Consider the following 18700-nt stretch of genomic DNA (forward strand, 5'->3'; position numbering starts at 1 on the left):
AAGGGAAGGGGGAGAGAATTTGGAACTGAAAAAAATAAAACTGAATTTTTAAAAAAACTACTATAATTACAATTCTTTAAAACGTGTTAGAAATTTATTTTCCAAACCTCTATATATCTTCACCCACCATCCTGCAGATAGACTGTGCCTCTTCAGAAAACTTCTCTGAGTACTCTTCTTGATCTTCCTTTACTCTTCGATCTACTTCTTCACGTTTGACTTTTTCTTTGCGTTTCCTGAATGGTGACTGTCCCTGAATCATTTCATAAATTAGACAGCCAAGTCCCCACCAATCAGGACTAAATGTATAATTTTCATTATTGATAACTTCTGGAGCTACAGAGGTAGAAAAAATAATAAAAACGACACATAGTTAAGATTATCTTATACATAATTAAAAATACTTTAATACTTAAAAGGATTTATGTTTTCTTTGTAAGAATTCTTTCCACCAAAAACAAATTTGGTAGATGGTCTTGGAGAGTTCTAATGGATTACAAATTCATCACAGCTAACCTGAACAAGTCCCTCTAGACTTTGACATCCATATAGTGTATCACTAGAATTGTTCTTGAAAACTTTCCAGATTAGTAAGATAAACATGCCAAAGCTTACGATTCACTGGAATGCCCCCATGCACCAAAGATTACACCTCCATACCACAATGAAACATTATGGAATGTTATTTGAGAAATTTCAAATAAAATAATAGAAGTTTATATTTCTAATATTCAAAGAACACAAAACCAATCTGGAATTACTACATTAAACATCTGATACTAGGATGTTCCTAGGCAAAATGTAGGATTATGTATGTATGTATGTATTTCTCTGATTCTGATTCTTTAATATGACTTGTTTTTCTAGACCTAGCATAGTGCTGGGCTCTCCAGTGCTTCATAAATGCTTGGTAAATGATTTATCAACTTGCTTACCACCATCTAGACCAATCAAAACTATTGATAGGCAATAGAAACAACAATAGAATGCAAACAGTATTCTTCTGATAAGAGTGGGCCTTCTGGCCTTCATTCATGGGGCTTCATGACAATCAAATTTTATGCAAAGACAACTAGAGAAGTAAAGCTTATCTAATCATCTAACATGTACCTAATATGAACATAAGATATTTTTTCCTTTTTGATGACTTCTACATTGTAAATGTATTCATTTCTTATGTGTGAGGATTCAAAACAGTAAATCCTATACAATGAGGGAGGAATATAGTTCACCTAAATTTAAGAAATCCTCTGGGGAAAAAAAATCTTATCTTATTCTTTTGCAGAAAGTGAAGATGGGGAATAAATGAGAGTACAGTGAGATGATTCAGAACTAGCTGGATTCAAAAAGGGGCTGCAAATGATTCAATGCTGATGGGGTTATATATACTGGCAAGAATTATTTTAACATTTTTATCAACTACTTGGAAAGAAGCACAGATAGCAAGCTCATCAAAAAATGATATCACGTTGTAGGAGATTGTTAACATAATGGATTACAGATTCAGGATCCAAAAAAGCTCACTTTCATAAGATGACATTAAATAGAGATACATGTAAACACTAATAAAAAATCAACTTCACAAATATAAGCTGGGGAGACATTGGCTAGATAAGAGTTGTTCTGAAAAACAGATTACTAGTAGATGTAAGCTAAATCTTTCAGCTTTGTGAAGGGATAACCAAAAAAAACAAAAAACAAAACCCCCCCACAAAATCTAAGATGCCGTTGGGTTACATTAAGAGAAAATATAGTTTCCAAGAATAGAGAGGCACAGTTGGTTTTGAGATCATCCTAGAAATGGAGGTTCTGGAAGCCAGCCTTCATTCCTTCTCCTAATTCTCTGGATTTCTTCTCCCATCTCCCCAAATGGCTTACTCTCCTTTTACCTTCAACTTTCTTTTATGTATTCCTTCTCCTTTTTAAATATAAGCTCCTTGAGAGCAAAGAAAGCTTTCTTTCTGTTGGTATTTGTGTTCCTGTCATTAATTACCAAATAGTAAGTGATTAATAAATGCTTACTGATTGTTAAAATGAGGTACCCAGACTAAACCCAACTACACAGTTGTGGTCCCGAACACCAAGGGTCCCTGAAAAGGTAGAGCCTTGCCTGTTAGTGGCAATTATCAGCAGGTGATGTTAATGGATAACAGCAGGGTCCTTTCTTCACATCCCCTCAAGGATGGCTATGAGGGCAGGAAGCAAGGCTGGTGATTAATGTGGCAATACTATTTCCAGGACTCTTAGACTTGCCCTGACACTATTCCCCACTACACAATGAGGAGAAATGATGATGAAGATGATATCAATGTTAGAAAAGCCTTGCACATGCTGTTTGTTGAACCTTTCCCAATTCTGCTAATCAGTCAATCAACTAGCATTTTACTATGTGTTAGGCACTGTATTGAGCTTTAGGGATATCAAAAAAATCTTTGTTTACACAGAATGGATGTGAAGGCAATTTAAAGAATTATATACATCTCACATACCCATGTAGCCAACTGTTCCAACTCTTCCTCGGATTGTTTCTCCTTCTGGGATCTGCATAGCTAGCCCAAGATCTGAGATTCGGATATGTCCTATTTATGTTTAAAATAAAAAAGTAAAAGCAAATGAATTCAAAACATCAGCAAAGAAAGTAATAAGCATGAATCAAAATTTTGTCTTAAAAATGTTGAAAATGACTCATTCTGAAACATTTATGTTTAAAATTCATATTACATATGTTGACATTTACCAAAAATATCACCAATTTATTTTCATCACTAACAAGAAATGAAATGATGCCTGATCATTGATCCATCATGACCCAGATACACAAACATTCAAGAAACCTAAATACAATGTTTATTTATTCACTATCAGAAGATGAACAGGTTACAAGGGAGTTAAAAAAAAAAAAAAAAGATCTCAGCTTGCTGGCAATAAAGTTGATAAATTAACCCCTTTGGTAAATAAGTACAAGTTGCTTACATACAATACAGAAACATGAAAGTAATTATAACAAAGAATTATTTTTTGATGGAAAAGTAAAAATAAAATTTGGAATGGTATTTTATTTCTTTCTATTATATATGGTTAGGACTATACCAGTGACTAATATATGAAGCTGGAATAAGATATATCTTCCTTATTGTCAGTTGCTAATTAGCATTTTGAAACTTTCTGTCAAATTTTAAATTCTTCTGTAGTTTTCCTAATTGATAGTTTAACTTATCAAAAAGAATGGATTCTCAATCCTTATGTAAACCTTTCTATATACTGTAGCCAAAATGAAAGGAAATAAATTTGCTAATTTCCCATAGAAAGTAAAACAAGGAAGTTAAATTTTTAACAAAGAAAATGAAGTGAACTGTCCAAAGTTTCTTGTGTACTTCAGCAGAGGTGGGATCTGAAGGATCCCAAAGGAAGAGATGGAATGCTTATCAAGTGTGCAAATAATACTCAGCTTGGAAAGATAGCTAAGAAAACATGAAACAGGAAACAAAAGATCTCGAGAGGCTACAACACTGGCCTGAATCTAATAAGATACCACTGCAGTCCTAAAAGTCTTTCATTTGAGCTACAAATGCAAAATATGGAAGACAAGGCCAGATAGAAATTGGTTTTAGAAAGATCTGGGGTTTTGGTGGACAAAAGTCTACCATGGCAACCAAAAGAGCTGAGAAAAATTTACAATGCATCAAGAGAGAGCTAACTTCCAAGAATTAGAAGGTGACTATCCATTGTACTTTGTCCTACTCAGATATCTGAACTATAAGCACTACATCACAGGATCATATCAATTTAGGGCTGGAAGGGATCTTAGAGACAAGGTATTTATCTAGCCCAGCTTCCTTACTTTATAGCTGAGAAAGCTAAGGGCTAGTGGCTTTGGGTGTCTTGTCCAAGATCACAAAATCAGTAAGCACCAGAATGAGAATTTTTAAATAGATCTTCTGTCTTCTAAGTCAGTGCTTTTGTTCAGTTCTGCATGTCATGTTTCAGGAAGGACATTCCCTCAAGTCTCCACTGTACTCTGGTTGCATAGGTTAACTATGAAAGACTCTCCACTCAGGTTGGGCTTATCTACCCAATGTATAGGAAGGTCCACATTCCACTGAGACTATACTCCCTAATAGTTATCTGTGCTAGTTGATAAACCATGCCCTATATTCAAGAACCCAGGCCAACATGTGAGCAATAGAACTTGGGGGGTGGGGAGAAGAGCCTTAGCAACCCCATCTCTGCACAGATATTTGTCTGTTTTAGGGAGTGGAGAACAGAGGAGGAGACAGGATATAGCACATTAAGAGGCTTTAGAGTTATGTGATTGTATAGCAACAGTTAAAATTTCTCCCCTTCTCCAGTTATACTCTTTAATTATTTCCCTTTTCTTCTCTTTTTTGTCCTTTTCTTAATGGAATGAGGAGGGTATGTATGATTAGTTTTTGAATAACTAAAAGGATTTTGATAGACTTTATTTTCTAATTAGAAGTTACATCTAGTCTTTATCTTTCTCCCAACTTTTTTTAATTATACACATTTTCATATGCAAAGAATAATAAAAGCTTGTATATGAACACATGAATGTCTAATATAGATTGTTTCTTTTCAAAAAGTATATAATAATTTAAGATAGTAATACTAACACTGTCTTGCTTGTGAGCTTTTTCTAATCTCTTTTACATTTCATTTTTTTTTATCTATATAACTAATTCCCATACCCCCTATAAGTGTACATCTAAAAAATAAAATTTTCCCTTGCCACAAGCACAGTTAAATAAAACAAATTCCGTCAGTAGTGGTGTCTGAAAATGTCCAGCTCATTCTACACCTCTATTCCATTCTCATTCTAGAGTATGCTTCATCACCATTAAGCTGGAGTAGTTATTGGTCACTACAATGTCCCCCCTTAATAGTATTTTATTTTTCCAAATACATGTAAAGATAGTATTTAACATTTATTTATGTTAAATTTGTTGCCCTCTCTCGCTTACCTTCTACCTCCCTAAGACATGTCTAAAAAGATGTGAATAAGATCTGGTTAATAAATGTTGATTTATATCAAGCTAAAAGTTGAAGGCATGTCATCACTTACCACGATCATCCAGGAGAATGTTTTCAGGCTTCAAATCTCTATAAAGCAAAGAAATAACAAAAGCAAAATTATAACCTCTAGTTGCAAAACACTGATAATCATATTTACTCCAAAGGCTATAAGACCAAAAAAAAAAAAAAAAAGTACAAGTAAAAAGAAAAGAAGCTGCAATTTACAATTTTTTGATATTGTAATTTTCACAATCTAAATTGAGTAAAAAACCAAAGATGACAATCACAAACAACATACAGTGTCAGCTAGATGATATCGTAAAAGGTAAAAAAGTGATTTTTTTTTTTTAGCCTAAGGAAACAAATGCTACCCAAAACGATTTCATCTGATTTGAGATGTTAAATGTTCGACTTCAAATGTGGTGTCTCATATTAGATAAATCCCATTAGCTGGGGAATGGTTGAATAAGTTATGATACATGAATATAATGGAATATTATTTTTCTGTAGGAAATCACGAGTAGTCTGTTATCAGAAAAGCCTGGAAAGACTTACATAAATTGATTCTGAATAAAGTGAACAGGAACTAGGAGAACACTGTACACAGTAAAAACATGAGTTTACTATAATCCAGATACTGTATTAGGTGCTGGGGTTTGAAAAATAAAAATGAAAATCTTTTCTCTAAAAGCTTAGCATGAGGTAAAAACTAGGTTAAAGTAACACCTGCCAAGATCTAGCTTTCTGATTGTGTAGATCATTTGTCTTCTCTGATCCTCATTTCTTCATCTATAAGATAAGGTAATGACAATACCATCAACTCACAAGATTGTTGTGAGATTCCAATGAAATGATACTGGTAAAGCCCTTAAAAGGTTCTAAAAATGCTAAGTAGTATTGTTGTTGTTATTATGGAGACATGTATATAAAACTATATACAAAAGTTATAAATACAAAATAATAGGAGAAAGAATTTAAATGGAGCTTTGAAGAAAACAAAACATTTTCAGAGAAGGTAAAATGAGAGTGCATCTCAAGCATGTGAGTTAGCGTGTGTAAAGGCTCCAGAGTGTTGTGAGAAGGCTAGCTGGGCAGAACCAAGGTGTGAGTGAAGGGTAGAGTTAATATGTTATCAGTCTACAAAGGTAGTCTGGCTTCAGACTGAAAGGATCTTTCACTGTCAAACAGAGGAGTTTGTATATATGATCCTAAAGGTAAAAAGAGCATCAAGCTGGAGTTTATTGAGCAGCAGAGTGACATGATCAGATCAGTGCTTTAGAAAAACCATCTTGGTAGGTATACAGATGACGAATTGGTGACAGTCAGAAAACATTTACTACAAATAAAGTGCTTTAAGTGCAGAGCATACAAAAAGAAGTAAAAAGAGAATTTCTGCTTTAAGAAAATTGCAATCTAATGGGGAAGATAAATTGTGTATATACATATACATATACATCTCAAGTTATATACAGAATAAGAAATAATCCCCTCTTTTAATTATTACAAGAAACAGTCCTTGACCACAGACTGAATGTGGAGATGGTGAGAAATAGTGAGGAATCCAGGATGACATCTAGGTATAAGCCTGAGGGACTGAGTGGATGCTGCAGGGAAGTTAGGATTTGGGGAAAGTTTGGGGGAAAGATAATGAGTTTTGGACGTGTTGAGTTTAAGATGTCTACTGGACATACACTTCAAGATGCCTGAAAGGTACTGAGAGATATGAAGTTCAGAGAAGTAAAAACTTTTCTAAGACCACATGGTTAGTGAAGGGACAAAAATGAGATTGAAACTCGGGTCTGCCAACCCCAAATCCAGCTACTTCCACTACATTGCAGATGTCTCTGTTGCTCAACAGCCCACTGCTCTTTCCACAGTGAAGATGATGTCATCTGTTTTTCATTCTACAATCCAACTCTTTCACTAAATATAAGAAACTCAATGAATATTAATTTATGGGTTAGATGGCAAAAATTAATATAAAATAGCTTTCTTCAATCATCTGAAACAAAATCTATCAGACTTTTTCATGACAAACTACATTTCATCACACACAAGTATTAGGTTCTTCCTGAAAGACAATGAGAATTTATCATTTAGACTTGTTGTACCATTTTGACCAATTTTTACAGCAGTTTTACTGACTTATCATAATGAGCAACTTTCCTATAAACAGGATGGCAGATGGAAACAGTTATGCCACAAGTTTACATCTGTTAATTTTTATGAAATCAAATCCTAGCAAGAATCATCCAAAATCCACATGGGGTTCTTGGATCTCACTGTTTAGTTTTTGGTTGTTGACACTGACAAATATTTGTATAAACACATGTAGGCAGACACAATTTTCTCAGCACCAGAGAAAAAAGCTGAGCCCGGGTATATTTGGCTCCTGGTGAATTAATGATCCCAGTAGCTTATACATTACAATTGCCTTACTTGAACATGTAACAAACAACTTCCCTTTTTGGCTCTTCATGCCATTCTTTCTTTCTTTTTTTTTTGGGGGGGGGAGGTTGAGCTTAAGAAGAATAAGAAGCAAACAGATTTGAATTTAATAATAGTTACAGATTCTTATTCATTAGTCAACCTATTTTTTAGATTAAAAAAAAAACCCACCACACACTACCACTCTTTCAGGTAAAAAGTTGTTCCCCCTCAATCCTTTCCTGAGCCTTCAAAAATCTTCTACAGCCTTATTCTTCTTTTCTTCCTATCTGTATCTTACCATTGCACCCAAAAGGCTCCAGAGGAGAGTGAGGCTAGTGACTTTGCATAGCCCTTAAGTTCAATTTAAATACAACTCACTTAACAAGTCATGGCATCACCTTCCTGATGTTATAGTTTTTTTTGAGAAAGGACAAACAATGTATGAGAAGTGGTAGTAGCTATCCTGGTGGGGATCCAATTGGACAGTTCCAGTTGGGTCACACAGCTTACTCCTTCCTGCTTCCTCTCCTTCTGTTTATATGGGGTATCATACCCTTACCTGCCAATGCTCTACCCAAAGGAATGTAAATTTTAATTGCTGAAACCTCATAAGGTATCTTGGAGTTTACAAGATAGATCTGTTTCTTAAGGACCATGTTTTAAACACAAATTATTCAGATCTTCATTGACTGGCTAACAATAGGTTCCAGCCCAAGCCCCAGTAGGTCATTGGGGTCTGATGGCTCAAAAGTGAACTGAGAATCTTCTATTTCCAAAATGATTTTTTCTTGGAGAGAGAGGGGAAAGACTACTTAAAAGAGGCCATTCTTTGCCTAATTTCTTACCTAGCCCTAATTACAGAATGGGCATTGCCACAGTCAGACTGAGACCTAGAAAAGATCTAAGCTTAACTTAAAAAGTAAAGGTCTCTCACTATATTTGGGGCCATCTTCAGTCATCTTTATCTTTCCAATGGACCCAGAAAGTGAGGCTGGTGACTTGTATAGCTTTCTCTTACTTAAATCCAATTCACTTGCATGTCATGTCATCACATTTCTGATGTCATGGCCCTTTTTGAGAATGAAGGACAAATAACCACAAATGGCAACAAAAAAAATATTATTGAAAAAAGACATAGTTTGATATATTTCAAAAGTGATCAAGTCCATTAACAGATATTCAAATATCTTTCATAGTTAATAAAGTTATATGAGATTTACTTGAGTTTCTCAATGCCATCAAGTTTTCAAATATTTGTGGAAAATCACACAAATAAAATGGGCTCTTCACAGTTATAAGCCTGTTAAAGTCCTAGATAAAAACAATTTTTAAAAAAGTAAAGCAAAGGAAAAACTGCTTGATTTAACAGATATTAACTGATTAGCATCACAGGGATTACAGAGGTAACCTAATCTAATTGTATTAGATACTGATAATCAGAAGATTATAGATTTTAAGCTGAAAGGGCCTTCAGAAGTCAGTTAGTTCAATATTCTTTTTTTTTTTTTTTTTTTTTGGGGGGGGGAGGAGAGAGGAGGAAGAGATTGAACTCTGGAGGAGTTCAAGGACTTGCCCAAGCCACAAAGGTTGGACAAGGCAGAGGAGGGGTTTGGATTAAATTCTACAATTTAGAATCTGGAATTATTCTCACCACGCCACAGATATACTTTGCAAATTTTTGATATGGATTGCAATCTATAATAAGAAGTTGGGTAAAATAGTAAAAAGCAGTTATGGCAGGGGTTAAACCAAAGTAGTTCAATGGCTTTATTTCTACTACATGTTTGGAATTAACAGCTAAAACAAACTGTTTAAAGATAAAACAACCATCTCTACTCCTACTTCTAGTACTGATAATTTGGGACAAACAATTCAATCATGGGTCCAATGGGCAGTCTGTAGGTTGGCAGAGTTATGTTCTTTGATGTCTTACTCAGTTTGGCTTATACATCCATATACATTTGGATACACAAAGTGGAACCCTCATTCGTCCTTATTATATGTTTCACTTGGATAAGTTTTGGTGACTAATGCCTTTTACAACGGAATACAATTTTAAACAACTGTATTCTTTGAAACATCTAAGTAGATCACAGGACCAAGTGACATTAGTTTGCAAAGCTGATGTTAGTGTGACGGGTAGGTGATTAGAACTATCCAATTTTTGTCTTCTTTGAAATATCAAAAAATTTCTTTCAACTATGTCTTAGAATACACAAGAAACAGAAGCAATTCAAAGTATTCTTAACAATTAGTTTTAATCAGCCTTTTAATATTATATTTGAAATTTTTTCTTTTAAGTCAACACAAATAAGTAGCTGAAGTTTAATTTATATGAGCCAGGGTATAAATAAAAGAAATTCACAAAATAAGATTGGGACATCTTCTGGTCTCTTTATTGGAGGGCAGAAACTAAACATAAGTTTTTATGTTTGGTCATTAAAATCTGAAAATTCAGAGTGCTACTGGAAACATGTTCAAGTTTTTGAATTCTGAGATAGCAAATATGACTTTTCATATTTAGAATTTTCCTCTAAGGTATAGATTTGTATGCTATTTTGTGTCCCTGATGTAACTACAAAAACCTTAAGGCTATTTAAAACTGAAATTGCTATTTTTGGAGTTACTCAGTACAGTGATGTCCAAATATTGATAAGAGACAATCTCCATAGAAGACACTGCTATGAAATCCCTAGTTTACTAATTCAATTAAAGACGCTGATTTAAGTTACTGACAGTATAATTTAGGAAATAACTTGTCTTTTCCCATCATAAGCTAATAGTTACAAAATTAAATTTCTACAAAATGAAAACAAGAAATGGTTAATTGTTCTCATCCTTTTCAGCTGCTTACACACTCTGGTATAACATGGGTCAAGTTTATCTTTTGAACATGCTATAAAACTTACTGCTTTAGATTTAACAGTTGGGAATAGGAATATATTTTATATATTTTGAAATGCATATTTTAATTTGTGTATATACATATACCCAGTGAATTTCTATGCTGAAATATTAAAGCTAAAAATAGCTTAATTTCTGTAATAACTCTTTGTATTTATATAGTGCTTTAAGAGTTACACAGCACTGTAACATTATTTCCATTTTATTTCACACCTGGTTCTACTCCTAACTTCTTTTCTATCACAATTCTAGTTGCCTTTTCAGCTCAGAAATGTTTCTGCTCCTGTTGCTGGCTCCTTCCGCCAAGTGGCTAGTTCCAGCCCAGAACTGAGGAAGTGGCTTGGGGCCAACCACAGCTAACTTTTGTAGAGCTGAGGCTTCGGCTTTTCCATCATGCAAAGAGAGGGTACCTTCTCTACTTTCCTTTTATCTCAGCACATTTTAGAATATTTTTGAGTGTTGTCCTCCCCCATTAGCATGTAATCCCCTCAAGACTGAAACCTAAATGTCATCCTTACAACATCTCCAATTTGTCACCTTCTCTCCTCCGATATAGCCACCACTTGAGTGCAGGCCTGAACTATTTCAATATTCTGCTAGTTTGTCTACCTAACACGGGTTTCTCCCACTCCCCCCAACAAAGATTTTCCTAGAGGGGAGGTCCCACCATTCAAGCACCTACCCAATAAATTCCTCTAACTCCCTATCATCTCCAAGATCAAAAACAAAATTCTCTGACAGTCAAAGACCTTTAAAATATAACACTCTCTTATCCAGTTTTCATATATTTTATACAGCTCCAATGCTGAGATCCTTCACAACCACATTTTCTTTAGGCTAGCAATGCTGGCTTTCTTGCTGTTCCTCGACCATCTCCTGGCTCTGGGTATTATCACTGGCCCTCTCCCCTGTCTAGAATGTTCCCTTTCCTCATTTTTGTCTCCAGACTTCCTTCTTTCAAGTTCCAGTTAAAAGGCCATTTTCTATAGGAAGGCTTTCCCAAATTCTGTTAATTTGCTCTGTTGATTACTTCTATTTATCTTGTATATAGATTATTTGTACACAGTTGTCTGCATATTGTTTCCCCCATTAGATTGTGAGCTCCCTGAGGAAAGGACCTGTCTTAAATTTTTTTCTATCTTCCCAGTACTTAGTACAGTGTCTGGCAAACAGAAGGTGCTTAATAAATGCTTGCTGACCACTGACTGACCATTTTTGCTTTGTTCTTCTAACCTCCAAGTTTGAGGGTTAACCTTCTGCTTTCTCTCTGGATGTTTTTCCTTCATAGGTGACATTAAGTCATTTGCAAGATTTCAATAATTATATCTCATTAGATATTTATTTAACACATTATATTTTCTTTTTTCTTTTTTTGCTTATATATGTATATATATATTTTTACATTTGTTTTTTAAGACTCTAAGTTCCAGATTCTCTCTCTCATTATCCCCTCCAACTCCATTAAAAAGTCACATGTGAAGTAATCATAAGGAGTGGAATTTCCTGAGTGTACAGAGAAAAAGGGGCAGAAGGTAAATAAAATCAATTTTCTTCCTTGACAACTTATTTAGGGAAACACTTGATAGGAAAGGAGGCTGAAATTACAGAAAACTGGCAAATTTGAATTTGGGAAAATAAAACTGAAAAATGGTAAAAGGTCTCAGTCAGAATGTTTTGTATATACAGTAAATTATTAACAGTATATGTAAGTCTGGGGTAGCTAGGGGCACAGTGGATAGAGTACCACCCTTGAAGTCAGGAGGATCTGAGTTCAAATCTGAACCTCAGACACTTAACATGTCCTAACTGTGTGACCCTGGGGAAATCACTTAATACCAATTGCCTCAGCAAAAAACCCAAAAAACCAAAAAAACCCAGTATAAGAAAATTTGCTTCACTAAAAATAATTTGCTATTAGTTACTAAGAGTTTTTATTTTTAAAAATGCTTCTAAAAGGCTCAAAGATGAGTCAAAACAGCATATTCCTTTAATAATTTTATTATTTTACTGCCAATTATACTTAATGAACATTTAAATTAATTTAAATAACTGAAGTTAACATTACTAAAGTTTATTTCTAATATTTTAAAAATTATATTCAGTTAAAAATATCACAAACTTTTTTTTTTTTTAAGATTTTCTTGGGCATTTTTTCTGGTGGGGTAACTTACATAACAGAATTAACTGAATTATCTCTAAAATTAAAAAGATGGCTTTTCATGCTTATTTGAAGGTCATAAAGGTTATTTAAATTTAAATGTCAATTTCTAACATAAAAGAAATGTGTATTTTAAGGTACTTTTGATAATATATTCAGTAGAGATAATAGATAGGAATATTATAAAAATGAACTTTAATGAAAACTAAAAAAGAAATGTGTTTATTTCTACTAACTTGACATAACTTTTCTTTTTTCTACTTAATAGTATTTTTTTTGCAATTAATGTAAAAATAATTTTCAACATTCACTTTCCTACGATTTTGAATTTCAATTTTTTTTCCCTCCCTCTTTCCCTTACCTCAGGCAATTTAATATGGATTGTACATGTACAATCATGTTAAACATATTTTCACATTAATTTTCTGAAAGCATAGGATAAGCCTCCTGAACAGTTGGTCTCCTCCATGCTAAAGTTCCCATGATGAACAAAAAGGGAGTTTTGAAGAGGGAATTACTGCCATTAACTCTTACCTGTAAACAATTCTTTCCCTTTGTAAATCTTCCAAACCACAGCACAACTCTGCAGCATAGAATATGGCCCTCTCCTCATCCAAGCCAGGGTTCCCCATGTTATATATGTGAAACTTCAAATCCCCTCCATTCATGATGGTTAGTACTAAACATAGGGCATCTTTTGTTTCATATGTATAGGATAAACTAACCTAAAAACAAAACAAAACAAAAATACTGACAATTATCATTCTAATTCTGTTTGAAAACAAAACAAAACAAAATGATAAGAGTGAAATGCAAAGACTGATTTTATCAGGCAAAAACCCCCACAAACAATTGTAATGTGTGGATGCTTAATTTTATGTGTCTAAGACACATCTAAGAATCATCCAAGATTTTGAATTTAAAAAGTCCAATTTGATGCGCAAATAAAAGTAGAGCTCTATGACTACTAAGACAAAATCACTTATCCTTCACCTCTATGAAATTAGTGAAAATTAATGCATACTTATTGCTTGAATTGCTTATAATATCTGAATTAAACTTTATTTTTCTTGAATACCTTGAAATATGTTACACATTTCATATATGTGTAGATTATTTATTGTTATACTACTGGAAACATTTAATTAATGCTTAGTTATAAATATCAATCAAATGTTGTATTGCAAAAGGGTGCTACAAACAAATTTTGGGTCCTTTACCTGTTTTGGACTGCTGTTTTTACTATTTTATGACTGTTATATGAAAAGACACAAGTATCTATATAATATTTCTGGATAGAAGAAGCAGGAGATATTCAATAGCTAAGAGAAGATGTAATTAGTACTTTATAGAAAATAGAAGGTAGAAGTCATATATAATCCAACTCCCTCATTTTACAGATAAGGAAAGGAAAGTGAAGTACAAATAGGGAAAGTGACCTGGTTAGTCACAAAACAACTTAATAGACCTGACTTTGGCATGTCCAGGCCTCCTGATTTTTAATCTTCTTACTACTTCCATTATACTGACTAGGGTACTGACGTAGGAACTTGGATAGTGGATTTTGATTTTGACTTTGGGTGATATTCAAAATTTTTCTCAATATTTCTCTGTATGTCTCAATTTTCTCATCTGTAAAATGTGAATAATTATACTGAACTGTCTTAGGAATTTTGTTATTAGAAATAATTAAAAAGTACTTATGTATAAAATGCTATATAAATATAAAAAATAACTGGAAAGAAAAATAAACTAAAATGGAATACAAAGGAATAGACATTTTCTTTGATATAAATAAATCTGTATGGAATATTTCAATATAATTATTTTTCCTAATTTGAGGACCTATTTCACCCATGTGAGAATGCCTCCTAATGCAGATTGCAACCAATGCTCTAAGCCTCAGTGGACCCTTTCTTAAATTGCTACAGCCAAAAGTACTTGCTATTTGAATGCTACCTTCTTGGTTAAAAGTCTCTCTGAACTTAGCTGATGTAGTCAATGAGAAAGAGGCAAACTGTCTATGGCCTGACTTGTATTTGAAGACCTTCTAGCTTGAAAATGTCTAAAATCTTATTCACTGCTTACACAGCCTTCAAAAATCAGCTCTCAGCTACACTCGGGAGCAGAGAAAGGCATTAAATAGAAAAATTTATCTGAAACCAATTTAAAAATTAAGAGATCCAGACATCCATGTATAGCTAAGATATCTGAGCTATAAATGCCTTATTTATTAAGTAGTTAAATCAAAATAGTCATTAATAAAAATTGTAAAAGGGCATATAAACATAGCTAAGAAAAAGCAGCAATTATTTTCAACTAGGATTTCAAAAGTGATGAAAGGGTAAGATTCCTTTAATGATCAAAACCAATGAGACTTTTTCATGAATGATAAACTACACATGCACACCTTTAACCTACCTTCACTAGATAGAAGGGAAATATTCTAGTCAAAAGAAAATTTAGATTAAAAATCAATAGTTTTTAAAATGCAAGAAGGATTTTTTTTAGGGGGTGTTATTTTTAGTGAATCCTAATGTGAATAAAATAATCAAGGGAAGTTTAAGAATAAAAAAAGATTATTCTTAGTATTGTAAAAAAATAAAGTTACTGTTAGTTCCTTATCTTTGATTTAAGGTTCAAAGATATTTAACTTTAACTCTTTTAATTTAAAGTCAACTGAAATTTATATAGTCCTAGGCTTTATTATCCAAATTGACATAGTACTCAGACAGAATCCTAATGAATATTACTAGAATTTAGATTTCCCTTTTAATTCAATATTTTTGGTTTACTATGATCATTTTTATTAGTTACCTTTACTCATAATCTCATTAGGGGATATGATTCAATAACCAGGAACCTGGAACCTCCTTATCAAAAGACTTGCTAGGATAATATTAAAGAAGAATATATTTTTGGTGTTCTTAAAATTCATTATTCAACATTTCTTCATGCAACTGGGCCCGAAAAGCTAAAGGACTGAGTCAAAAAGATTAAGATGAATGGTCAAGGAAGCTACTTAATTAAAAAAAGGAAAATTCTGAGTTTTTAGGAAGTATTATATTGAAGTGGTTTAAGAAGAAAAAACACATCATATATTTAGCATCCATAAATCTTTATACTCTTATCAATTAATAAAATACATACAAGCAATGTGTAAAGGAATTATCCAGTTCTATATCCTGTTCTAGTAATGCCTATATTTTATGTTTTGGAAACATGAAAACAGATGAGAAATAAAGGCTTCAGAATAAAAACAATATATGAATAGTTAAAAAAAACAACAACACAGAGGTCAAAGGAACATTTATTTCTGGGGCAAAATATAAGAATAAATTTGGATGAATCTGACAAGAAAATGAAAAGCTGCATAAATTTAACATCTGCAGCAGAAATTCCAGTATCTGAGGATGAGATTTCATGGAGGATCTGAGTGGTGGGTTTGAAAAAACTGGAGAGGAAAAAACAACAAGGCATCTCAAAGAAGAATCAGGGAGAAACAAAATGAACACATGGAGGTGGCATTGGGAGATTATACATGAGATGTCAGAGTTTATAAAATGAGGGAGGAAAATAATTCGGGCACTTTGATGTCACTCAGCACATAGCTGGCATTTATTTAATAAGTGACAATGACTCCCAATTGAATGTGCAGGACAATAGGAAGTCATCACAACATAAAGGAAGAGGGCAACAAGAAAAGCCAAATTTGGAGGCAGTTCAAGAAGAGATTTTTAATGTGTTGTTTTTTTTTTTTTTTTGGTACAGGAATGCAGGAGGAAGAAAAATAGGGCGAGAGGGAGAGAGAAGTACAGTTCAAATCAAGAAGGGATACAAATACATGATGCAAAAAAAGGGTAATAGGATCTGTCATCTGTTCCAAAGTCTAAAAGTAAATTTAATATAATCCTGAGGTTCCTGGCATTGGATACCAGATGGATAATCTTTACTATGAAAGAGGATTACAGAATGCATATAATAATTCCTAATAAGTGTATGATAATTTATCAGTTACAACTTATCACTTAATGCTTTCATATCTATTATATCCCATTCAATCCACATAATAATTCACCTATATATCAATAACTAGACATTTAGCAAGATATCTTGTTTAAAATGTCTCATAGGAAAGAATGCTGATATTTAAGACTAAACTTACTGATAAGGAAAAAAAAGACTTAATAAAAAGTAATTAAATCCATGAAAGTGAATATCACTAAAATTCTGTAAAAAAAAGAAGTCTAAGTGATTAAAGATTATGCTTTGAGAGAGTCTTATTATGAAAGTGAAGAAGTTTGAGTCAGAGCACCAAAAAGACATTGCACAAAAGAACACTGAGAGATAGGGCTATGTTACAGAATCCCAGGCCAGAAATGATGAACAGTGCTACTTGAAAGTATCAAATACTTTAGAAAAAATAAAATAAGCTAAATCTAAAATAATAATAATATTTTAATAGCTACTAAATAGCCATTGTATTTGTCACTTAGGAGGTGACTTATTAAGCATAGATTTTTGCTTCATTACTAAGTAAGCAACTGAATGTTAAAGGACCTATTACAGTTTTTACTTTAGGAACTTAGATGAAGGAAAGAAATGGAAAACTATAGGCAAAAAAAGGGGGTTAGTGTTGATTTCTTAAGTATGGATATTATCTATAGACTGAAGAAAAGATAATGCATATCACAAATGCTAAAAGGTAACTGAAAATATAAATGAAGACACATCCATTGATCTGTGCTATCATCAATGGGAATATTCCTTTTAATGACGTAGACATACATTTATGTCTTCTCATCTTGTGTTATATCCATGTCCTGTAAATTACCCACTAATGTCCTTGAGACCTCATCGGAGTGCTTTTGATATTACATTAATACAAATTAAGGAAAGGAATTATCACCTGGCTATTGTTTACTCTTGCTATATTACAGATCTACTTCCATTTCTGGAGATACAAAGTCCTAATCCTATTAAAGTTACTTAAGCAATTAAAGCTTAAAATTGTATTAAAGCTTTTAAGATCTCTGCACATATCTCTTTGATCATATATTTTAGGCACTTTTTAATGTGACATTCTTTGCCTCTTCATGGAAACAATATACCTTTCCATTGACCTTTTGTGGTTATTTTTCAGTTATTTTCAGTCATATTTATCTCTTTGTGACTCTACTTGAAGTTGTATTGGTGAAGACATTGGAGTAGTTTTCCTTTTCTTTCTCTAACTCATTTTACAGATGAGAAAACTGAAGTAAATAGAGCAAGTGACTTGCCCCAGGATTCCATAACTAATAAGTATCTGAAGTCACATTTGAACTCAGGAAAATGAGATTTCCTGATTCCAGATCTGGCATCCCATACATGTAGCTGCCTAATGAACCTTTGGGGATGTGCAACTTTTAGGAGGCTATTGTACTACATGATTTATAATAATTCAATATCACCAGAAGAATAATGATGTTTAAAACATGTTTTTGTTTCTGGGAGAAATTGGGTGCCATTAAGAGTAGACACTCTTATTCCCTTATGCAATTTAGTCTCTCTTCTTCATTCAATTGTAAGCACAGTTCACTGTCTACTTGTATATTTTTGAATGGTGAGTGCTACTTACTGGCCATCCAATTGAATATCATATTCTGGATAACATGTATTTTTATTCACTTGATTTCTATGTGGACCATTTAGTCAAAAATATTTGAATAATACAGATCAAAAAGTAGGAGGTTCTATAATATTCTGAAGCCTAATACAATTAATACTTATCAGCAAACAAGAATAGGGAATCCTATCTAGATCCATAATGATTATCCTCTATGTCAAAAGGCATCAAATACCCATTCTGTGTATTGAATGATGTAATAATCAGCAATCAAGTAAAATTATATAAGTTGTTACATCTTTCAAGGGATCTTCCAATAAATTCTTGATGACTTATCTTGAGAACTGATTCCTCACTGCCCTTAAAACTATTTCACTTCCAAGATGGCTCTCTCTTGTGTTGACAAGCTCTGGTCCATTGTACCGGCTAGTCTTGTTTTCTTGAGAATCATTTTTATTTCCCCAGGACTTGTGATGATGAAAACAAATTTCTCTTAAGACATATCTTTTATATTTTCCTCCCATTTTTTTTTTTTTTAGTTCCCTCTTATGTAATATAAGATTCTTTAGGAG

At 33.1% G+C, this 18700-nt stretch overlaps 1 protein-coding gene across 1 annotated transcript in view; it reads right to left on the reverse strand.

Moving 5' to 3' along the window:
* GRK4 (G protein-coupled receptor kinase 4) overlaps positions 1-18700 on the reverse strand; it is a 136545-nt gene that overhangs the window by 26868 nt on the left and 90977 nt on the right. The window contains exons 9-12 of the mRNA XM_051966494.1: positions 13058-13248; positions 5081-5118; positions 2490-2579; positions 128-336 (exon numbers count right to left, since the gene is read on the reverse strand). Of these exons, the coding sequence (XP_051822454.1) occupies positions 128-336; positions 2490-2579; positions 5081-5118; positions 13058-13248 (528 nt within the window). The remainder of the gene's footprint in view (positions 1-127; positions 337-2489; positions 2580-5080; positions 5119-13057; positions 13249-18700) is intronic.

Source organism: Antechinus flavipes, chromosome 6 (genome assembly GCF_016432865.1).
Source record: "Antechinus flavipes isolate AdamAnt ecotype Samford, QLD, Australia chromosome 6, AdamAnt_v2, whole genome shotgun sequence".
NCBI classification, from domain to species: domain Eukaryota; kingdom Metazoa; phylum Chordata; class Mammalia; order Dasyuromorphia; family Dasyuridae; genus Antechinus; species Antechinus flavipes.